The 24865-nt window shown below is 43.4% G+C and overlaps 1 protein-coding gene across 1 annotated transcript in view; it reads left to right on the top strand.

The window, feature by feature from the left end:
• Positions 1 to 19847: 19847 nt before the first annotated feature.
• The window catches only part of LOC141128609 (uromodulin-like), a 34508-nt gene continuing 29490 nt past the window's right edge, over positions 19848 to 24865 (top strand). Inside the window, exons 1-3 of the mRNA XM_073615997.1 lie at positions 19848 to 19926; positions 22178 to 22198; positions 24619 to 24795. Of these exons, the coding sequence (XP_073472098.1) occupies positions 19878 to 19926; positions 22178 to 22198; positions 24619 to 24795 (247 nt within the window). The 5' untranslated portion in view covers positions 19848 to 19877. The remainder of the gene's footprint in view (positions 19927 to 22177; positions 22199 to 24618; positions 24796 to 24865) is intronic.

A 24865-nucleotide genomic window follows, 5' to 3' on the forward strand; every position in this document is an offset into this window, starting at 1 on the left:
ACGGAGCTCCTGCGTCGCCGCCCACCCTCCGCCCCGCTCCGCCTCGCCCCGCCTACCCCACGCCCCTTTCCATATCAGACTGGCAGCGGGGCGGGGGGGTAGGCGGGGCGAGGCGGAGGGTGGGCGGTGACGCAGGAGCTCCGTCTAGCCCCCCCCAGCCGTCTTCCTGTCTGATAAGGAAAGGGGCGGGGTTCTAGCCATGCTACTACTAGGACACCTCTAAGGTGGGGGGGAGGGTGCACCGCTGTGGGACTCCTGATGTGAGGGGGGGGGCTCCTTTGGGGACACACACATGATGCAAGGGGGGCTCCACTGGGGACACCTGATGCAAGGGGGGGTCCACTGGGGACACCTGATGTGAAGGGGGGCTCCACTGGGGACACCTGATGTGAAGGGGGGCTCCACTGGGGACACCTGATGTGAAGGAGAGCTCCGCTGGGGACACCTGATGTGAGGGGGGGCTCCGAAAGGGACATCTGATGTGAGAGGGGGCTCCGCCGGGGACACCTGATGTGAGGGGGGGTTCCGCAAGGGACACCTGATGTGAGGGGGGGCTCCGCCGGGGACACCTGATGTGAGGGGGGGCTCCGCCGGGGACACCTGATGTGAGGGGGAGCACCGCTGTGGACTCCTGATGTGAAGGGGGGCTCCGCTGGGGACTCCTGATGTGAGGGGGAGCTCCACTGGGGACACCTGATGTGAGGGGGAGCTCCGCCGGGGACACCTGATGTGAGGGGGAGCTCCGCTGGGGACTCCTGATGTGAAGGGGGGTTCCGCTGAGGACTCCTGATGTGAGGGGGAGCTCCGCTGGGGACACCTGATGTGAGGGGGAGCTCCGCTGAGGACTCCTGATGTGAGGGGGAGCTCCTCTGGGGACACCTGATGTGAGGGGGAGCTCCGCTGGGGACACCTGATGTGAGGGGGAGCTCCGCTGGGGACACCTGATGTGAGGGGGAGCTCCGTTGGGGACACCTGATGTGAGGGGGAGCTCCGCCGGGGACACCTGATGCGAAGGGGAGCTCCGCCGGGGACACCTGATGCGAGGGGGGGCACCGCCGGGGACACCTGATGTGAGGGGGGGCTCCGCCGGGGACACCTGATGTGAGGGGGAGCTCCGCCGTGGACTCCTGATGTGAGGGGGAGCTCCGCTGGGGACTCCTGATGTGAGGGGGAGCTCCGCTGGGGACTCCTGATGTGAGGGGGGGGCTCCGCTGGGGACTCCTGATGTGAAGGGGAGCTCCGCTGGGGACACCTGATGTGAGGGGGAGCTCTGCTGGGGACTCCTGATGTGAAGGGGAGCTCCGCTGGGGACACCTGATGTGAGGGGGAGCTCCGCTGGGGACTCCTGATGTGAGGGGGAGCTCCGCTGGGGACACCTGATGTGAGGGGGAGCTCCGCTGGGGACTCCTGATGTGAGGGGGGGCTCCGCTGGGAACTCCTCGTGTGGGGGGGGCTCCGCTGGGGACTCCTGGTGTGGGGGGAGCTCCGCTGGGGACATCTGATGTAAGGGGGGCTCCGCTGGGGGCACCTGATGCAAGGACGGACTCTGCTGGCACATCTGACGCAAGGACGGACGGCTGGTGGCAGGCGACGTGCCTAGTGACACGCTCAGGGATCCCACTGATTCTGCATTATGGTGAGTTGAATGATTTCATTTTATATTACAATGTATTAATAGAAATAATGCACTTCAATCATCCTGACAGCATAACAACCATGGTGCCGGGATGATTGAGGTGCTAACACCAGGTGTTTGGAGTATCTTTATCTGCTGATTGTTAAACTTTCTAGAATACACATATTTCTATTGTTGTGTAGGATCTGGGGCTGCTGTCCCGTCATTTCCCTCTCCCCCTCTAATCCCTCTAATCCCTCTCCCCCTCTAATCCCTCTCCCCCTCTAATCCCTCTCTCCCTCTCCATCCCTCATTCATCTCAGACTCTAACCACACCCTCTTGAGCCACGCCCATTTAAGCCACGCCCAATATGACGCATAAACCACGCCCATTTTTCGCAGTGGCGCGCTTCGCGTGCCGAACTTGTATCTTTTCCCTAAGCCACGCCTATAAACGAATGCCCCGCCCACTAATTATTCTACGGCTCCGCCTACAGCCACGAAAGTGTCCCACATTTTTTTTTTACAATGTTGGCAACTATGGCTTTCCTGATCTACAGTCCAAGTATGGTCAGGCCTTTCAGAAAATTTTGCCAGAGACTGGTCTTTCAAAAAAGACTGCTGGTTCAATTACTTACACTGCTGGGGATTCCCATGTCAAGATAGCTAGTAGAATTGTGAGTCACCCCTATGCTACATTCCCTCCCCTGTTCAGTATCAATGATCGTTTCCAGTTGATTTTACAAATCTGTGTCTATGTCGGCACAGGCAGTAGCGTTTTTCCGAGCTTTTTCAAGCGTTTACAGGCATTTTTTGCACATGTATCAAGCTTCAGGTATTTGTTTCCTGAGTTGGGCAAGGGGAGGAGCAGTTCTATAGGAGGGGTTCTTCAGATGTAAAAAAGCATATATCGTGCATTTACAGACATATCCATTGAAATCTTTGGGTAAAAAATGCCTGCATACGATAAGAAAGCTCATATACTGTACTTATTTGAGCATAGGGCTTAGCCTAGGTTCACAATAATGCTGCTATATAATGATGCAGCTTTCAGTGCATCTTTGTAATGCATGTATGCACGTTTTGATCTGTTTTCACGCTTTACGTCTGTTTACTTTTGACAATATCTGCTGTGACATTGTTGCTAGGAGGAAGAGACTAGATTTTGAGTAAACAGGGAAAAAAAAGCACCAATAATGTAAGTACTTGTGTTTTTCATGCAGCAACAAAAGAAGAAAATTTACATTTTCAAAAATCGCACCACATCATGTTGCAAACCTAGAGGATGTTCTGCATTACCACTGCTGTACTGTCATGTGACACTATTCTGCCTCGAGTTACTGAGAACTGTTTGTAAATGATTCTAGAATTACAAGTAAAGTATTTCATGATTAAACTATATCAACTGGCTAGGTCATTGTGAAGAGGAGAGTGAACTTGCTCAACATGGGTCAACATGCGTCGGGGGAACAGTGTATGTTCTACAGGTTAACCATTTGGGGTAAAGTGAGAGAAGTTAGCGGAAGGAGGAGCGACCAGTTCAGTAGTGGGAGTGGTGGTGACTGGGAGATGGAGGTCCTGTGGGTGGGGTGATCTAGTAATTGGATTGCACCCTTCCAAGCGGTTTGGCTCCTATTCTAGGGCCTTGCTCTGGAACGGAACAGGACCTAGGGACCCGGCCTGGAACCATGAGATGCAAGGCCTTGTGATGTATTACAGTGGCTCCCTTCTTAGCCTATAAGCAAAAGAGGGTAAAGTTTTATGTTTAAAGAGCTGGTGAGGAGAGACAGAGTGCACAGAGCAGTCCCAATCCTCCTTTTCTCGGGTTCCTCATTGGCGCTCTTGCCTCTTCATCTTCTCTGTGTGCCAGCATAGGAAGCCGCTTCCTTTGGTGGCATAAGAGCAAGCTCAATCCAGAGCCAGGCTGTTTGAAGCTACTGACCCACACTGTATGGCTCAGCCCTGCCCCATGCTCTCTCTCCTCACTGGATTTGATTGACAGAAGCAGGAGCCAATGGCTCCCACTGCTGCCTCCATGTCCAGTGAGGAGAGAGAGTAGCACTGCTGCCCTCAGGCACAGCGCTGGTTTGAGATCAGGCTCAGGTAAGTAATTTGTAGGGGCTGGGGGGGGGCTGACAATAGAAGATTTTTTTTACCTTAATGTAGAGAATGCATTAAGGCAAAAAAACATTCAGCCTTTACCACCACTCTAAAACCCCTGTTAGTCTGCTTTTTGGTGTCTGTGTCTGCCCACTGGTGGAATTTCCCTTAATTTCCTGTCCTGGAGATACAATAGGAAGTGAAAGAAAATGCAGTAACTACAACTGAAGAAAAATCATTTAAATTGTTTGTTACCCCAGCATTTTATATTCCTGATATGTGCCTGCTTTACTATGTACTTGTATGAAAAAGTATCCGGTTCTCTTTGTATTGATTCCATTGTATGAAATTCCTGGTGTTCCTGCCAGTCCCTTTGCTTTCCTATTAAAAACTGATCACCCTAAGCAGGAGCACACACCGTGGTCAGTTCTCTAGGTTTGCTGGGAACTCAGCCTGCTCTCCTTCAATAATCAGACTCCTGGCCAGCTTAGTAGATTGTTCTTTCCTAGATACACATAATATAACTTGATACTAATATTTATAGGTAAAGTTGATCCAGGGAAGATCCGATCGCCTCATGGTGGGATCAGGAAGGAATTTCTTCCCCTGCTGGAGCAAATTGGAGCATGCTTTATTGTTTTTTTTTTTGCCTTCCTCTGGATCAACTGTGGGTATAGGATTCTATATTTTTTTTCCCTTCTATTGGTTGGACCGGTGTCTTTTTTTCAATCAGACTAACTAGGTATGTAACCATAACTTCCCTACAGACCAATTAATATACACCAATTTGGGTTATTTTCACCAAAGAAATGTAGCTGTGTACATTTTGGCCTAAATTTGAAGAAAGATTATTTATTTGCAGCACTTTATCACAGAAACAAAGAAAAATGAGTTTTTCTCAAAATTTTCATTTTTTTTTCATTTATTTAGTAAAACATTAAAAACCCAGTGGTGATTAAATACCACCAAAAGAAAAGCTCTATTTGTGTGATAAAAATTTCATATGGGTACAGTATTGCATGATCGCGCAATTGTCATTCAAAGTGCGACAGCGCTGAAAGCTGAAATTGCCCTGGGAAGGAAAGGGGTGAAACTGTCAGGTATTGAAGTGGTTAAGGATTTCCTATCACTTTCTGTCTTGGTGACAATGGTCACCAGGATAAATACAGTGGGTGAATATACCTAGCTGGGGCACAGACAGCAATAGAAAACGTGAAAGAGAATTGAAAAATAAAAGCACCACTCCACTAGTAAAAGCCCTGAATTTTTTTTATCTATGTTCAATTGGTGAGTCAAGGCATTTCAGGGGCTTTAAGGTTCCCTTTCTTCAGGCGTCAGGGCTGAAGAAAGAGAGGATAAGGGTCTGAAATAGGCTGAAGACTCATTAAAACCAGTAGTCCTGCCAACAAACACATACAGCCAGTAATGTTGGACTGATATGGTCAAGAATTGCTTCTCTATGTGGATATTCTTCCAGTTTGACCTAGCTGAACTTGAACTAGTCAGACTGAAAGAATACCTAAATAGTATTAAGATGACATTTTACTAAATACTTATGTCTAGTACACACAATCAGAAAATCTGATGAAATATTGTGCTTTTGGAAGCGATTGTACGATAATCTGATTGTTAGTACACAGTTTTCCAGAGCCGATCATGATAGTTCATCCAAAATTATCCAAAGGAACAAACACGAAAATGTTTCTCGTAGGAAGCTAGACTATACGACTTTTGTTTAATCAGTACAGTATTTCTCCGAAAAAAATCGGGAAAGCAAGGCCACGCATGCTCGGAACTGAAAGTAATACATTACCATACAATACAACACATTACTTCACTTCTGAAGTTGTATTCTGTCGTACAAGAATTTTTGTAAGTTTAGTAACCTCCTCAATGGACGATCATTCGTCCAGTATTTTCATTGTGTCTACGAGGCTTTAGCCAGGTTCAGACTCTAGTTTTTGCCCTTCTTGGACCTTATAGCCCCCCAAAACACATTGACTCACCCCCTTAAAAAACTAATCAAATTTAATCTTGACTTTTATCAGCAGAGTGTTACTTTTATTGCTCAATCTTATTTCACAAATCCACAGGGATCACTTTAAAGGAACTTAGGGCTCGATTCACACTACTGCATTTTTTGATGTATTTTGCAGAAATGCAGGGAATTTTTTTAACATGGGTTTCTATGGAACAGGTTCACATCAATGCATTTTTGTGCCTCTGAGTTTTTGGAAAGGGTCGGGGACTTTTTTTTCTGCAAAATGCAGCGTTTTGAATTTAAAAGACTTCAAATGGACCCTCATCCATAATTTTATTTTTTACACTGTTTATAGCTGGTTGCTAAGGAGAGGACCGGGAAGCCAGTCGCGGTGTACTTAACAACCGATGAGTCATCAGCTGTCAGCGGGCTTAATATGGATTCGGAGGGGACCCCCCCACTCCCAATTTTTTTTTTAAATGGCGTGGGGTCCCCCTCAAAATCCATACCAGACCCTTATCCGAGCATGCAGCCCGGAAGGTCAGGAAAGGTAGGGGACGAGCGAGCGCCCCCCCTCCATACCCATACCAGACCGCATGTCCTCAACATGGGGTGGGTGGGTGCTTTGCTCCCCCCACCCCAAAGCACCTTGCCCCCATGTTGATGGGGATAAGGGCCTTTTCCCGACAACCCTGGCAGGTGGTTGTCGGGGTCTGCGGGCAGGGGCTTATCAGAATCCAGAAGCTCCCTTTAACAAGGGGGCCCCCAGATCCCAGCCTCCCCCCTATGTGAATGAGTATGGGGTACATTGTACCCCTACCCATTCACCAAAAAAAGTAGTGTAGTGTGACAAAAGACAAGACAGTTTTTGACAAGTCCTTTATTAAAAATTTCTTCTTCTAACCCCGCTTCTTCTTCCTTCAGTCTTCTCCTTCTCCCACTTCTTCCTCCGGTCTTCTCCTTCTCCCGCTTCTTCTTCCAGTCCTGTTCTTTATTCGGTCTTCTTTGTCTGGTATTCTTCCTCCTCCGCCACTCCCGTCGATGACCCTCTTTGAATGCTGCGTCCCGCTGATCTGTCCGCGCCGATGTCATGCATTTCTTAGATAACTATGGGGCGTGGCCATCGGATGATGTCATCCGGAGGCCCCGCCCCTTTGTAACTTCACCACCCTGGGCATGATGGGTCTGTGAAGAAGCGTGAGAAGGAGAAGACTGGAGGAAGAAGTGGGAAAAAACTGTCTATTGTCTTTTGTCACAATACACTACTTTTTTTTGGTGAATAGGTAGGGGTACAATGTACCCAATACTAATTTACATAGAGGGGGAGGCCGGCATCTGGGAATTCCTTTGTTAAAGGGGGCTTCTGGATTCTGATAAGCCCTCCCGCCCCCCGCAGACCCTGACAACCACTGGCCAGGGTTGTTGGGAAGAGGTCCTTGTCCCCATCAACATGGGGGCTTGGTGCTTTTGGATGGGGGGCACCCACCCCCCCCATGTTGAGGGCATGCAGTATGCTATGGTTCGTCGGGGGTCCTCTCAGAATTCATTCGAGACCCAAGGGCCTGTATGGACCTGGGGGGGCCCCATGCTATTTTTTTGACAATTTTTTTTTTAACCGCCAATTCTTTTTTTTTTACATTCAGCTGTCAGCGGGGGAAGCCCGCTGACAGCTGATGAGTCATCGGTTGTTAAGGACGCGGCAGCCGGCTTCACGGCCCCCTGCTTAGCAACCAGCTATATACAGTGTAAAATTAAAACGCAAAATCGCAGTAGAAACGTGGTTAAAAAAACACAAAAAGCACTGCAGAAACACTCAAAAGCAACATGCATAGATGTGAATATAACCTTAAGAGCTGCCTACTAATCTGTACACACTGTCCACTATAAATCATGACACAGGTTCAACTACATGGACTGGAGTCTTTTTTCAACCTCACCAACTATGAAGCTATGAATTGCTCCTCTCCTTTGCCATTATACAAGCAGAAATACAACAGAATTGCCATATGCATTTATTTTATCAGAGTTAAAATTGTACAACTATACAACTCCAAAAGAAGGGAAGGCAAATCGCTGTGTATTTCCAGAAAAAAAAATTTGAAAAGTTGGCTTATACCTGCACTGAGTAAACTAGTGAACTCAGATATAGATGGTAAGATTGATAAGAGGTTCCAGTTCCACTGTGGACAGATTTGTGCACTAATTTCTGGTATTGTACACAGTTCCAGGATCCTTGATGGATGGTGGCGAGGGGATAAAAGTGGGTTTACCTGGCCCTTCTTTTCTTTTCACATACAGAACAAATGCAGGAAAATGAATAACCTGATCAAGTGTCAAAAATAAGTCTGAAAAAAACTCTTTGTATTAAATATAAAGAAAAATTATTTACCAAAGGCGACAAAGTAACTTGAAAACCAGTTATCTTCCACCAGCAGACAGGAATTTCTTAATGAAAATGTCACTTTCATGGTTCAGCTGCTATGAAAAAAATGTCACTGCTGAAGCTATATGACATCACTAGCTTGTGCTTATGAAGCCAGCAAGCAAAATTTTTTTAACAATGATTGAAGCGTTGACCATAAGCACTATTGTCATCTTTATGAAAACAATGATTTTCTTATATTTGGAGTTTTAAACACATTAGCATATTTAGAAATACTTCTAAATACAAATTCCGGGATTGAGCTATGGGTTGGATATAGAGGAATGAATGGTTAATTGACTTCTGGTAGCCGACCAAAGTGTCTGCTGTTGCAACAGGAGGCAATCTTTCTCATGTGAATTAAATACTATTAATAATAATCAGGGCTTTTTTTGTGGGAATGCAATTCCGCCACCTCCAGCACTGGATGTATATAATGCCAAGGAGTGCTTGGGGGATCTATTGTTGCTTGGCGATCTATTGTTGCTGGGGAGGTATATTGCTGATGGTGAGGGGAATCTATTGTTGCTGGGGGGGGGGGGGGCGTTGTTGATGGGAGAGATCTACTGTTGAGGGAAGGGTCTATTAATGCTGGCTTCTGGGGGATCTATTGTTGCTGTTGGGGTCTATTGTTGCTAGGGTGGATCTACAGTATTGTTGTTGGGGGGTATTTTGTTGTGGGAGTGCTATTGTTAATGGGGATTTCTAGTGTTGCTAAGGAGATCTGTCATTGCTGGGGGGTCTATTGCTGCTGGGATTGGTCTATTGATGCTGGGGGGGGGTCTATTGTTGCTGGAGGGGGTCTATTGCTGGCTGCAGGTGGCCTAGTTTTCTGCTTATTATTAGCAAATTCTATACAAACTACTTAGTACCAAAAAATACTTGGTTCTGTAGTCTTTAAAAGGGACGGTACTGGGAGGAGAGTAAGGGGTGGAACCAAGGGAGGTTGCAAAGAGGTGGGCAGGGGGCGGAGACAAGGGGTGGCCCAGAAGGGGGGCGGGGTAACTGCACTTATTCTCTGAGAAAAAAGGCCCTAATAATAATAATAATGCCTATTACATTTTCAACTTAATAATGATTTTTATAGGTGAGCAGATATAAGCCTCAATTCAGTAAGCTATAATGCATGTTTTATTTGACATAATATTCATTATTTTCATCTCTCTTTGGATCACAATATGGGTCAATATGGGAAATAAATATAATTATAGCTTATTGATCTAAGTCTTTATTAACCTATGGGCATGGACCTTCCCACATAAATCTCAGAAGAACCACACTGAACAACCTGCCATCTAATCATATACCACTTCAGGACCACAATGTTTCTCCATTTAAGGACCAGCACACTTTTTTTATTTCAGATATGTCGTTTTGTCTCAAATAATTTCTTGCCTCAGTAGTCTGTCTTAACATTTAGCAGTATGCATTTTTGAGAAAGGATAAATAGAGCTGTAAAGGTGCCCTCGTGGGGTCGCTGCGTGTTTCAACAACCACACATCACCCTGCTTGTCAGACTTCCATTTTAGGCACATTTTCTCCGGCCAATGAACAGTTTCTTGCTTGTTTTTGTTGTTTTTATTAGGGGATTAAACTTGGATGGGAAAAAGGGACATGGTTGGTTGAGTCTAAATTTGACAGTCTCTTCCTCTGCACATCTCCTCCAGCACACTACTTGAGATCACTTGCTTCACTTCACTGTCCAAATTTAGGTTCCTGTCATCGTTAGCACATGGCTAGGCCTCACTCTGAATAAGTCCTAATGTTTTCCTAGTAGCCCTTTACAGGCAGGGGTCTGCAATCCCCTTTGTGGTAGCAACCGTTTTAGTTGAGAAGAATAGATGTGCTAACTGACACTTGGTGGACTACTGACCCCAACATGTCCAATGCAATTCCTGCCAACCCTCCTGGCTGCAGCGACTTAACTTCAACAACACCACAGTCTCTCCCTCTAGCTCCATATCCAATCCTGGCATGTCTTTCCCAGAGTTTCAAACTGTGCTTCTCACTCACCAACCCCGGTATAGATCCCTCATGAATGACTTTCCTGGCCATGTTCCCCGCTGTCTTCCTCCAGCTCCTGTTCCAGGACACCTCTCAACGACCGTGTAGAGAGAGGCTCCTTCCCAGCTCCCGAGGTCCAGGCCTGAGGTACACCCCGCCCTGCCACAAAGGGGGTCCCTCAAGGGCCACCACAGCCTAACACGCCATCATCTCAGTTCTTCCACCCGACAACTAATCCCACAGCAGGCTGACCATGGGTATATATAGGAGGCCTGCCCCCTGCCAATCCTAGCTGGGGATTGGTCAGGGCTCCCACATACAGCCCATGTCACTCTAGCTCTCTGCCCTGCCTCTTTTCTAGAACCTTCTGAAAACCAGAGGAGGCACCCAAGAGCTAAAGCACATGTCAGTCACCTGCTGCTACACTAAATCTCTCCCCTGCCCCTAGATCAAAACAAACAGGCCTAACTCACAGCATAGGCCTGCCTGCATTTACCTGCGCTGACAGTACAAAACAAACCCACTACTCTAGCACCTACCTACCTATTGTAGAGGGTGCTACAGAGCTTTAATTTGAAGCCTATACATATTGTAAAGGGAAGAGGCTCAATTGGATGTGGCAGTAGTAAACCATGCACAAGGCAGGGACACCCAGAAACAGTCCAAGCAGGTATGTCCTGCACTTTGTTTAATGCCTTGCTGAATAAAACACAATCCAATGTAAGAACTTTTTCTACTGTACATCAAGCCCATAAAACGAACAAAACATCTCTCGTCCGATACACTAATATAACATTATGTCAGTTCCTAACAAACAGAATACCACCTAATAGGTTCTCCAAAACAAACAAGCTTAGTGTCAGCCGCAGGTCTCAAAGCAGACCGAGGGAGAGAGAGTCCTTGAGCCTGTGCACACTTGAAATTAATGATGTTTGGCTAACAGGTAAGATATGTACCTAGTGATGGAGACGTTATCCCACTCAAAGACTCTGGGCTCCAGGACCTAGACCAGAACTTATTAGGATTTGAGAGTACAAATAATTTGTTTTCGCCATAATGGACACAAATTCTAGAGCCCCTCACTATGTGTGACAATATACTCCAACCACAACACAATATACAGTATATATGCACTGCATACATTAGCTATTTATTTTTTTGTTTAGACTTGAAAATGAGGGGGAAAAAAAATTCTATAGGATGCACTTTTACATAATAAGCAGGACCCCAAAATATTATTTATAAAATATTTCTATGTATTAGGAAACAGCCTTATTATTCATATTATTATTATTATACAGGATTTATATAGTACCAACAGTTGCAGTCCTTTACAAAATGAAGGCAGATATTTCAGTTACAATACAAGAGGAATCAGAGGGCCCTTCTGGTTAGAGTTTACAATCTAAGGCTTCATGTACACTAGCCTATATGTTCAAAAAACATGAAACACTGCAAAATCGTGGCAAAAATGCACCGCGGTTTTCCTGTGTTTTGCGTTTTCCTACCACTAGCAGTCAAAACGTGTATATATATATATATAGATATATCTATATATATCTATATATATAGATATATATAGATATATCTATATATATATCGCGCTGTCCCTTTAAATCAACAAAAGCAGCCAGCACAGCAGAGGATCAATTATGCAAAGTGTAATATACAATAAAAAAGTGCAGCGCTAAAAATTGAGAATCTCAGATTCCTACTGAGAATAGTAGCAAATATACACAAACAGTGACTGTGTAAAAATCATGTGAAATATAAAACAGTGCTGAACAGTATATTAAAAAATAAATGGACAGAGGATGATAATTCACTTTGTTGAAAAAGTGTCCTTGATAATATGAAAGATATTAATCACAATCTTATTGTTTATGTCCAAAAAAATTGATAGTAGTGACCCAGAAAGTGAAATAATATATACTATCTAATAATGTGACTTTGGTGAAGCAAATTGATAGAAGATCCGCCACCATATATTCTTAAAGGCTTACCGGAAGGATTGAACCCAGATGGATATATACCCACTGAGTCAATCAGGCTTGAATAATAATGGACCTGGAGGACAGCTACCACAGAAGACACGAATTCCATGGGACCAGTAACGCCTCTTTCACACGGCCGATCCATTCAGGTCCGCCTGTCAGTTTTTTAGGCGGACCTGAACGGACACTCCATGGAGGTCTATGGAGCATCGGATGTCAGCGGTGACATGTCCGCTGACATCCGACCCGCTCCTATCCGAAAAAGTGTAACGGAGGAAAAACCTACTTTTCCAACCGTTTTCGGATCGGGTGACGACTGACACTACGGTCCATCATCATCCGATCCCCCATAGGGGAGAGCGGCGCTCTGACAGGTCCGTCGCTGCACAGTGTGCAGAGACAGACCTGTCACCTGCCTGCTCAGCGGGGATAGGCGGAGTGATCCCCGCTGAGCAAGCGGATGTTCATGGGGCGGATCATCACGGACCCGCCCCGTGTGAAAGAGCCCTTAAAGATCAGATCTTCCAACTATCCAGCAAATGTCCCTTCCCCATGTGTGTTCATCGAATGCTTTGTCAATTATTAATCTTTTTTTTTTTTCCTTAAAGATGAACTTCATTAGTTGCAATCTACACAGCACAGCAATTACCAAGTGTTGACATAGGCAATCCTGGAAAGTTGGAGATCTACCTTTTGTTGGGAAGAAATGGCTGCTCCTTTCAGCAGACTGATTATAAAAGGAGTGCTAAGTCTGCAGACTTTCTTCATCTTATGTGAGCTTGTGTGCAGACGCAATATTTTGGTAAAATGACTTTTATGGCACAAGATGGTATAGCTATGGCACTTTTGCTTGAAGTCTGCCATTTGGTCATACAAAAAAAAAAAAATTCTACTGGTAAATATTCCATGATGCTTCTCTTTTTTTTCTACAAAATTGTACCAACCCCTTTCACTATAAAACAGCAATAAACTTCAATAAACTTCAATAAAATGTGGAGTAAATGGGTAAACTGTATACAAGTAATTAATGCATCTTTGAATATTCCTTTATAGGTTATCATATTAGTTATGAATATTACTATAATTGCACATGGGTAAATATTTCCTTAGGCTGTATTTATAGTACATGGAATGAACACCACACTGTTTTTGCGTTTAATATAACTTTGATCTGTAAGTAAATAACATGTAAAAACAAACCATTTTAGCTAGCAGTAAGAAAATATACTAGATTTTCAGCATTGCATATAATTGCAAAGGTTGCCCCCAAATCCACTCCCCCATCTGCTGACAGCAAAGGGAACAGTTAAACTTGCAATTACATTCATCTGAACTTCATTTTGGTGTTCTAATATTTAGAACTTTAAATTGGAGAGACTACTGACCTCTTCCTCTCTACTGGTACATTGAGCATTCCTCGTTTTGAACTAAACTGACGCTCCCCGGTTTCATATATCTAATACAGTGGAACCTTGGATTACGAGCATAATCCGTTTCAGGAGAATGCTTGTGATCCAAAGCACTCGCATATCAAAGCAAGTTTCCCCATAGACGTCAATGGAAATGAAGATAATTCGTTCCGCATTGACTTCTATTGTATGCAGTACAGCATGTGGCCAGAGGTGGGGGGGGTGCCAGAGAGACTCGGAAATACTCGGAGACCGCTCGGATGCACTCGGAAACCCTCAGAAAGGCTTGGAAACACTCGGGAACTGAGTATTTCCAAGTGTTTCTGAGTATTTCTGAGTGTTTCAGAGTGCATCTGAGCGGCTTCGAGCGGCTCAGAACGGCTCCGAGTGTCACCGGCGCCCCCGAACCTCTGGCCAAATGCAGTACTGCACACCGCAGAGGCTTAAATCCTGCTCATTTTGCAAGACAACACTCACAAACTGAGTCAGGTTTTAAAAAAAAAAATAGCTCGTATTGCAAAACGCTTGTTAACCGCGTTACTCGCAATCCTAGGTATTACTGTAGTATTGCTTGTTGTTTGTTGAACACACCAACCCAAAAAGTAAAAGTGTTAGTGCCATCACACCTCAATACACATCAGTATACAGTATACCGTATCAGTGAAAAATAACTAATTATGTTCATTTATTTTTCTAATCTAGATCCAATGTCCTAACCACTTACTTTTCACCACTGCAGTCAAGACACTTCCAATCATTAAAGCGGCAATAATCCCAAATGCAAATATTTATTAAATTGTAACTTACCAATTCTTAGATGTGATGGCTACATTCATTTTCTTTTCAAGGCCCCTTTCATACAGGGCAGACTCCATGCAGCGGATCCGCCTGCTCAGTGGAGGAGCTCACCCCTGATCCCCGCTGAGTGGGCGGATAACAGGTCCATGTCTGCTCCGCTATGCAGAGTGGACACGGACACAGCCTGCTTTCCTCTATAGGGCGGTCAGATGGAAACGGACAGCCTGTCCATTTCCATCCGACTGTCATCCAACCTGATGACTCTTAAAGCCGCTCTGTCTCCACTGACACACTCAGTTATAGTTAGAACTCTGTCCTGATATCCCAGATGTGGATATGTGTAAGTGTTCCTGAACAGGGTACCCCTAGAACAAGGATATGCAATTAGTGGCCCTCCAGCTGTTGCAGAACTACAAGTCCCATGAGGCATAGCAAGACTCTGACAGCCACAAGCATGACACCCAGAGGCAGAGGCATGATAGGACATGTAGTTTTGCAACAGCGGGAGGTCCACTAATTGCATATCCCCACCCTAGAAGGTGACTGCAAATTCCTGGCACCTAAATGTTAGTGTTGGCCGGCTTGCGGTGGAGCCCTTCTTTAGGTGGTGCACACAGCTGTACCTTTAAGTGTATGTAGTGGATAGCTGAAGGACTGCGAAATAAAGAGCAATCACACTATGTGCAGCGAGGGAATAAGTGTTGTATCTCCACTCACCACTGCTGGCAGGTGACAGGTCCAGTTCCATACACTTGGCAGTCAGCAATTCCAGACATCAGGGCGGGAGGCTCAGTTTCTCAGCCCTTGTTCTCACGCAGCTTGGTTTCTCAGCTTTGGTTCACACAAAGTGCAGTCTCTGGCAGACTCAGCAGCAGATTTGTCCTCCCTCTGATGTAGGCAGACAGGCACAAGCAGCAGGTCCCCACAATGTGATGCTCTCTCTCTGGTACAGCTATGGCACACCCTGCACCAGGTCCTCTTGGCTCTTCTTCTCCTAGGAAAAGACCCCTCAATCTCTTGATTTGCCCAGTAAAAGAGTAATCTCTCTTCTCCTCTGTGTGCAGGGATTTTGGATCCTGTAGTTCAAAGACCATCTGCTCCCATTCACTTGTATTATGCTGTACCCAAAAGGGAACTACAAATCCCAGTGTCCTTTGTGGCTGCTGTGTCCTCCCCCTGCTGCTGATTGAATCCAAACTTCTGCTGCAGGAGGGACGGGAGAAAAGGAGGGAGTGGGGGGGGGGGGTAGATTGGGACAGCCCACAGCAACTCTGCACACACACAGACAGTGCTCCACCAGCCTGCCACGGTTTCCAGCAGCGCAAGGGGGTGAAGGAGGAGATCAGGTAGAGAGTGATCAGTCCACTCCTCACAAACACACAGGAGGGGCGAATGAGCAGGGGATCACACAGCCGGCTGCACTCAGTTACACAAACATATTCAATATATCTCTCCAGTACATGCATGCTTCACCATGTTTTGTCTCTTTAAAAACTCTGCAAGTACAGAATCTTTGTCAGCAGTGTTGAAAGTGAGGGAAAATTAGACATTTTGATTGTCACTGGGTCAAGAATAAAAAATAAATTTTCCAAAGAAGGCACATACAGGCCGGGGCAAGGGGTGGGCAGAGAAGGCACATGCCTTGGGCACAGTTGGCATGTGGAGGGAGGGCTGCTAGTAGCATTGCTAGTGGTGGGCATCCAGCTGCTGCCCTGTTGCAATTGCCAGCAACCACAACATCCCTTCCCGCCTATCACTGTGGCTATGTATGGAGGAAATGCCAGTACTTTGATCGATGAGAGAAGTTATGGAGAGGTGTGGAGGAGAATGATCATAGAGAGGTAGAGTAAGCATGGATAGAATGATAATGACCAAAAAGGGAAATGGCAGTGGATAGAAGTGAACGGAAGGGGAAAGAATCGGAGAGAAGAGTGGCAAGGATGGAGGTAAAGAAAAGTGTTCAGGGTGGAGAGCATGCATTTATAGAGCAGAAGGATCACAAAAGTAGAGAAGAACTGCAGAGGCAATGAAAGTGCCTGTGGATGGAAGAGGGAGGGGATAAAAGGATTTATGGTAGAATTTGTACAGGAAAGTAAGGTGGGTGGGCGGGGGTGGAAAGGATCTGTGATTGGGGAAGGCAGGGTGATGCAAGTATATTTGTGCAAGAAGGAGGGATTGAGGGGGATAAGGATTTATGCTGGGGGAGAGTGAGGGAATAAGATGATTTGTGCAAAGGAGGGGGTTGAGGGTGGAATTAATGCCTGTGGGGGTAATAGGATTTACTGTGGCATTTGTACTAGAGGAGGCGTGGGTGAGAATAAGTGGACAGAATCTGTGCTGGGGAGGGGGGGGGGGTTAAGTAGAGTTATGCAAGAAGGAAGGGTTGGGGAAGAAGGATTAATGCTGGGCAGGAGAGGGAATAGGAGGATTTGTGCTGGTGGGGGGGAGGTGAGGGAGCAGAGGACTTTTACTAGATGAGGGCTTTGGGGAAAGAGAGGATTTGTGCAGGGGAGGAGACTGGGGGGGTGGAAAAGGATTTGTGGTGGGGGGGAGATTTGGACTGGAAGAAGATTTATACTAGAAGGGTGACTGGGGGGGTATGAGGGGAAGAGGATTTATACTAGGTGCCGGAAGGGGGAATTTGGTGAAATAGGTAGAGGATTTGTGCCAGGAGAGGGATTTGGAGGGGAAGAGGATTTGCACTAGAAGGTTTTTTTTTTGGGGGGGGGGGGATTTTTTGCAGGGAAAGAAAGAGGATTTATGCTGGGAGGGAAATGGGAAGGAGCAGATTTGTGCTAAAAGCAGGGAGAGGATTTGTGCTGGCTGGAGAAATTTAGGGGGGGAGGAATTGGACTGAAGGGGTGAAATTGTGCTAAGCTCTTTTCACTTTATACTGATTGCTATAGTGCTTTACACACTCCTGTCCCCTGCATTATGTCCATTACATACTCCTGACCACTGCTTTCTGTGTGTTTTATACTCCTAAACCTAGCACTGACTGCAGCACTCTGTGTGTTACGCAGTCCTGACATTTAAACTCTTTGGATTATACACTCTGGACTCCTGCACTCTGCTTTACAGACTCACTTCTGCATTGTATACACTATTTCGTATATTACATACATTTCACTGAAGTGTTCATTGTCTCAACAGTTACTGGTTGCTGAGCATTCCCTGACTATTGTAATGAAGTTCTTCTGTAACCTCTTAGCACCAGCACCTCTCGGCACTTTAAGAGGTTTCAAATGCCAGGAGGCATGGCGGGATTTATGATCATGTGACCACTGTGATCGGGAGCTTTCTGTTAGGTGCCGGTAACTGTGGCGGAAGCGCGTAGGGCACAGCTGTAACTGCAAATTGGTATGCAAATATGTGTCCGCTTGGTGCCAAAGCCCACCCGCCTGTTGGTGCTTAGGGGTTAAGGTAGGCTAAGACAAAGTGTTAGCTGTCCTTTATTTCAGTGTGCACAAAAGCATATGCAATGATAATGCTTTTTTTTCTCTAATTATTGTGCTGAGCTTTATATGTGTTTGTGAGGCTCTTAGAAATTTAGTCAAGTGTGAACAGGCCCTAACACTTAACAAACGCTCCCATAGTGTTAGTATGGGCCTTTGACTCGCGTTAATGAGCTTTAGTATGGGTGTTAGACACACATTAACCGCTTGCCGACCAGCCGCCGCAGTAGTACTGCGGCAACATCACTTGGCTGCGCGAATCGCCATCATGTTACGTCGGTAACATATTCAGCCACCTGCTTGCCCACGTAGCCGATACGAGTACCTGGCAGTCACGATCATCACTGGGCTCCCACGATCGCTCGGGGCACACTGAGAACTGGGATCTGTGTGTGTAAACGCACAGTTTCCGGTTCTCTGAGGGGAGAACAGACAAATTGTCTGTTCATACAGCGTATGAACAGTGATCTGTCATCTCCCCTGCACAGTCCCCTCCCCCCTTCAGTTAGAACACACAATAGGGAACACATTAACCCCTCGATCACCCCCTAGCGGTTAACCCCTTCACTGCCAGTGACATTTTTACAGTAATCAATGCATTTTTATAGCACTGATCGCTGTAAAAATACCAATGGTCCCAAAAATGTGTCAAAATTGTCTGACGTGTCCGCCATAATGTCGCAGTCCCGGTAAAAATCGCAGATCGCCGCCATTACTAATAATAAAAATGCCATAAATCTATCCCCTATTTTGTAGACGCTATAACTTTTGCGCAAACCAATCAATATACGCTTATTGCGGGGTTTTTTTACCAAAAATATGTAAAAGAATACATATCAGCCTAAACTGAGGAAAAAAATAGCTTTTTTTATATATTTTTGGGGGATATTTACTATAGCAAAAAGTAAAAAATATTGCGTTTTTTTCAAAATTGTCGCTCTTTTTTTGTTTATAGCACAAAAAATAAAAACCACAGAGGTGATCAAAGACCACCAAAAGAAAGCTCTATTTGTGGGAAAAAAAGGACGTCAATTTTGTTTGGTTGGAACGTCGCACGACCGCGCAATTGTCAGTTAAAGCGACGCAGTGCCGAATCGCAAAAAGTGCTCTGGTCAGGAAGGGGGTAAAATCTTCCGGGGCTGAAGCGGTTAATGAGCTTCAGTATGGGTGTTAGGTATTTTACAAGAGTTAAAATGCTTCCCAAACGCCCTATGAGCAGTTTTGAAGCATTTGATGAGCGTTAAGGCGCTCCACAAACGCCTATTCCATTACAGGTAATAAACTAATCTCAACGTCCCGAAACTACACCATAACTGCCTGCCAGAACATTTGTGAAGTGTTACCATAGACTTGAATTGGAAGCGTTTAAAGGCTTAAAATGCCTCCTGACTCGACAGGCTTCAATTTTGAAGCAACGCGACGCTAACGCTTCATGTTTTGATAGTGTGTGCTGTCTATTGTATCTTCTGCATAGGTGTTTGAGGGGTGTTCTGAAAGCCTCCCAAATGCCTGCTCTTAATGCCAGTGTGAACTTAGCCTTATTTTGGGAAGGGGTGGGGGTGCAGTTTGCTATTTGTGCTCTGGGCACTGGGTGACCTTGTCCTGGCACTGCTAGTGAAAGATGTCTAAGACAGGATTTTCCTTAGTTTGGTGAGGTTTCCTTTACCCCCTGTAGTGTCAGGAGTGAAGACAAATCTTTTGAGTGGAGCAGAGACTTAAAAAAAAAAATGTCAAGAGTTTTAAAAATTCTCTACCTTACCCAAAAAAAAAAAAGTTTGGGCTTTAGATACAATATCTTAAAACCAGTGTAATGAACAGGAGTCAGGCCAGCGGCATTTTTGATTAATTTTTGTCAAGTTCATAACGCCAACATTTTTTTAAGGGATTGGTCCTTACAAAGGGTGTTATTTTCTGGAAATCATAGACAGTTTTTACTTCTTATTTGCATTAATTCTTGCCCCTAGCTATTTTTTAAGTTCATTATGTGCTAAAAAAAAAATGTATTTCTGGTAAGCCCCACCCTCTCAGCGACACTGAAAAAGTATAAGAGAAAGATGTTGGGTCACTTGTTCCTTACCACTCAATCAAGACACAAGAAAATGTTGTTCTTGGGCTTTGTGACATTGTTTGCTGCACTGGGGATTGCTGGTATGTAATTGTTTCATATATCTGGACTTACTGGTCTGAGATGTTATAGACAGCAGTGCTAACTAAAATTAAATATATTCATTTAGACCTGTATTAGTAAACTAATCTGAATAAAATATTTTTTTTTAATATTTACCAATACATAATTGTTCTATAGATCAACAGAACCGTGCATTGATGATTCTTATATGCATCATGAATATTTGCAATCTAATATAATTTTTAATTTTTTTTAAAGCAATAATGACTTATAAGAAATATGAAAAAGATGATATAGCAGTTTTAAAGAAAACATAATTGGGTTCCAGAGAAATAACCACATGTTTCTTAAAAACTGAGAGAGGTTTCTCTTTGTCAGAATTCCAAGTACTTAAATGGGCCTTAAAACATAAGTATAAAAATAATGAATAGGTTATGAGTGCCAGGAAAAGAGATCTGATGCTACAAAGGTAACAAAAGTAATCTTTGATTTATGATTTATATGTTTCCCCCACTTTTAATATTAATAATATCTATATCTATGGGGGTTATTTACTAACGGAAAATCCACTTTGCACTGCAAGTGCACTTGGAAGTGCCGTCGCTGTAAATCTAAGGGGTAGATCTGAAATGAGGGGAAGCTCTGCTGATTTTATCATCCAATCATGTGCAAGCTAAAATGCTGTTTTTTATTTTCCTTGCATGTCCCCCTCAGATCTACAGCGACTGCACTTCCAAGTGCACTTTCAGTGCAAAGTGGATTTTCTTTTAGTAAATAACCCCCTATATCTATATTTATTTCCTAAAATGATTACTAAATATAGAGATGCACCAGCTGATAGGCTGGCATTACCAAATGGGGTTTTCGTTATAAAACTAAGGTCCAGGCACATTCTCCATGAACATTTTCAATGCTTATAAACCTGGCTGGAGAATGTTTACACAAATATATACAAATCAAAGAATGAATCTTTGATCAATGTGTAGCGGATGTGAATCAAATCTATGGACGCACCACAAAAACAAAGTCAGAGTTGGTGATATAGAGTGACGTGTGTTTTTTTATTGAAATATTTTGTAGCTGCTTAAAATGTAACAGAAGCCAGCATTTAATATAAACAGAAGAAATTGAGAAGTTAGCAAGTGATAAACTGACGGTAGATAATAATGGAAACATGCTTTATAATCCACAGCAGCTTTTCAAGCATGCTGGAAAACTGATTCATACATCAGAGTTTACTTTCAATTATAGTACTTCTCTTGACCACCCAACTTTCACTAGTCCTGTTTTCCGCAAGATACTTGCTATACAGTACCAACGCCTGTAAGTTATTGCTACTAGTTGTGGTGGATGTGAGTAGTCCACATCAGGGGGTGAAGCACTCGCTTGCATATGTTGCTCTCTTGCAGGCTTGATGAGTGAGGCATTGGAGTGGATTTATTAAGGCTTGGTTCTATTCGTGTGGCTGAGGGTGCAGGAATCGCAGCGATTCCCACACCTGCAACCACCCGCAGTGAAAAGGCACTGCTGTAAAAGTGTATATGTAATGTATGTAAAATGTAAAATCTCAACGCGTGTGCGGGCACCCCCCGTGCATGTGCAGGAACTGCAGAGAGATCGCATGGTCATTTCCCCGAGAGACGCATTTGAAAAAGGTGCATGCACCTTTTTCTGCGGGAAATGCAGAAATTAATGGACTGCCATGCATGTGCAACTGCGGCCCGCAGAAACGCATAGATGTGAATCTAGGGTTAAGGAAAATAAACTGTGCACTTTGCAAGTGCAGTTGCTCCATGGCTTAGTAAATGAAGGGGAGCTCTGGTAAAGCTCACCGTATTCACTAAATTTCTGGGGGAAATGAGTGCAACTGCACTTGCAAATTGCACAGTCTATTTTCCTTTAGTAAATCAAACCCAATGTGTTGTCTCGTCCATTGCGTTCCTTGATAATTTTGAGTCAATCAATTATTTATTTACAGACAAAATTTAATACAAAAAATGTAACAAAATAAAATTTGCTCATGAACGTTAAAATATCTGTTGACCTAAACCTAAATCGTCAAAAATACTCAATCTAGGTAAAACCCAGTTTGCTCCAAGTAAGGTATCTCACTAAACAGGTTTTCTTGAATGACAGTAGAACCTACGTAATGAAATGTTAATAACAGTTGTTTAAAAAATATGAAATGTTGTTTATTGAAGAGCTTGAAATACCATTTTCATGTGAACATTTTGTACATATGACAGTTTTTTTCTCTCTCTTTATTAACAGGCTCTACCCCATCATGTTACAGTAAGTATAAAAGCCTAAATATACCTAAATATAACATACTAAACAAATTATTTTGTAACAGCAATAATTTTACTTGCTTATCTCTTAGTGCAGGTGAAATAAAAACATTTTTTCATGTCAAAGTGAGGAAGGGATGTCAGTTTCTTTTCCCCATATGTGTCCATTCTAGGTAGAACCCCTCTCACATTATGTCCCAATTACAAGACCGGAAATACTACCAGGAAGTGAGACATTCATAAAAACCTGACAGCAATTTTAATCATCCTCCGCGCTATCCAAAAATGTTTTGAATGGTGTTTCACTTTAAATTGGACCTACATGACCCTTTTTGTGAATTCCCTTTCTTCTTTTATGTTTATATTGGAATGTACTTTTTGCTATATTAATGTTGTTTATGTGCATTTGCATTCACTTACTATGAGCAACTGTCTGTCACTTTCAGAAAATTTGTTAATAAAAATATATATTCAACCTTAATTTATCTATTTTAAAACATGCATTAAAATGTTTTGTATAGTTATAACAATATTACAGTTCAACTTGATTCTAGTTTTTCCCAACTCTGGTCTCTGGTATCTGATTATACCAGGGGTATTCAAACTATGGCCCTCCAGTTGTTCAGGAACTACAATTCCCACCATGCCTAGTCATGTCTGTGAATGTCAGAGTTTTACAATGCCTCATGGGATGTGTAGTTCCGCAACAGCTGGAGGGCCGTAGTTTGAGAATCCCTGGATTATACAATCTTCTTTAAGGCTTGCTCACAAATGTCTGTTGAGCTGCACTAATCTGCATTGATCAACACAGGCTCAATGCAAGGACATCTAGAAAACAATTGTTTTCTATGTGCCCTGTTCACGCCATATCACTGCCTTCAGGTATGTTGTGGTGTACTGCATAAAAATGCTAGACGTCTGCGGCATTTACCCCCCCAAAAAATGTAATATATTGCAGTTTACCAATCCTCAGATTTGGTGGCTGCATTTGTTTTCTTTTTTCTTTTTTTTATTTCACCTGGTAATCTTTCAGTAACAGACTTCCTGTATTTAGATGGATTTGACTAACACATTGAAGCTGAACTAGAAATAACACTTTATATGCAGTTACAGCAGTCTTTTCCTTGCGGGATAAAGGTTTTTTGTTACTTTCCAATTCTTTATTTATATACGAAGTAACATCGTTACTATACCACTAAAAAGTTACTAAACAACTGATATAATAGAGATATGGGCCTGAGGGTGTTGTCCTTCCACCAAGTCACAGTAAGTTCCCATTGGGGTGGCTGAAGGAGTGGGATAACACCTAATGCCCTATAAGTAACACTTGAAATCTATACCAGTGCTAATGTAGATTTACTATTTGTTATCTATGATCAGTATTGCATATTAATACATGGCAAATGATGTTCACTCTTTGTATATTGATAAAACTGATTAAAAAAAAAGATACTAAACAACAATATTTTGTAGATAGCAATATGCCATCTAGTTCAGCAAGATAGAAAAATATATACATATTGCAAATATAAGTGTAGCTTACAAGAATGTTAAAATTTAAGACATATACAACTCTACTATACAGCATATTTTCTGACTGCTATTCTCGATAAATGTTTTACCCCAAAATTTCAAACCTTACTAGGATAATAGTGCATACTTCCTAGTGGGATAAACGTGCACAATTGAAAGCTAATGCAGCTGACATATCTAAGAATTATTAAGCCTCAAATTAGTACATTTTTGTTTCTTGGGTTTAATACCACTTTAAAAAGTAAAACCGTAAGTAAACAGTGTAATGCATTGTAACAAAAATTTTTTTTTCCCTAGTAAACTAGTAAAGAAAGGCCCACTAAATGGTCTCCAGCTATTCTTTGAGAGTCTGTTTATTTTATAACAAATTTACAGTTTCAGCAGTAAAGCGTGCCAAGGAGGAAAGAAAGATTTAAGCTGGTCATACACTAGTTAGAATGTTATTTGTTTCATTTTAAGAACGTTCATTCAATTTTCTAATCATTAGTGGGGGTCACTTCATTTTTCACCACAGTGACAGGAAATGAACAAATTTCTAATGGTGAGATGAATGTGGTTTTCAATGTTAGAAGCACACAACATTTTGAAATACTTTAGAACAACTTTGAAATACTTTCAAATGTCGTGTTATGTATTGAGAATTTTTGAAAGGATTGTACAAAAATTGGAACTAATGTTTGTTTGGAAATCCACTTGTACTTGGCCAGCTATAGCTATAAATATCCTAACTTCCCTCTCAGCTGGATATAAAGTACAGTCAACCTGATCTCACTCTGTATATTTATACATTATCTAATACACATATAAAACACATACAAGCTATATATTATCAGCTTTTATCTGAAATCTTTGTGTGTGAGCATTGTACTAATGCTTGTTTCTTTCTTTCAGCTGTAGTAAATGGGAGTCCTCCTTTGTGTTCCTCATGCAGTGGGACATGTGTGCAAAGTTCTGGGTGCACATGCTCAAATTCCTCCTCATGTGTCCCTGACGCAGGATGCTCCTTAAATTCCTCTTTTTGCTGCCCTGCAAATCTTTCCTGGAACCCAAACTTGAACTGTTGCACAGGTAAATGAATGAAGGAGACATGAACAGATGTTGTTCATGCTTGGATAAACAACAAATTATTTTTATATCA

The sequence above is a fragment of the Aquarana catesbeiana genome, linkage group LG02, assembly GCF_042186555.1.
Source record: "Aquarana catesbeiana isolate 2022-GZ linkage group LG02, ASM4218655v1, whole genome shotgun sequence".
Classification (NCBI taxonomy): domain Eukaryota; kingdom Metazoa; phylum Chordata; class Amphibia; order Anura; family Ranidae; genus Aquarana; species Aquarana catesbeiana.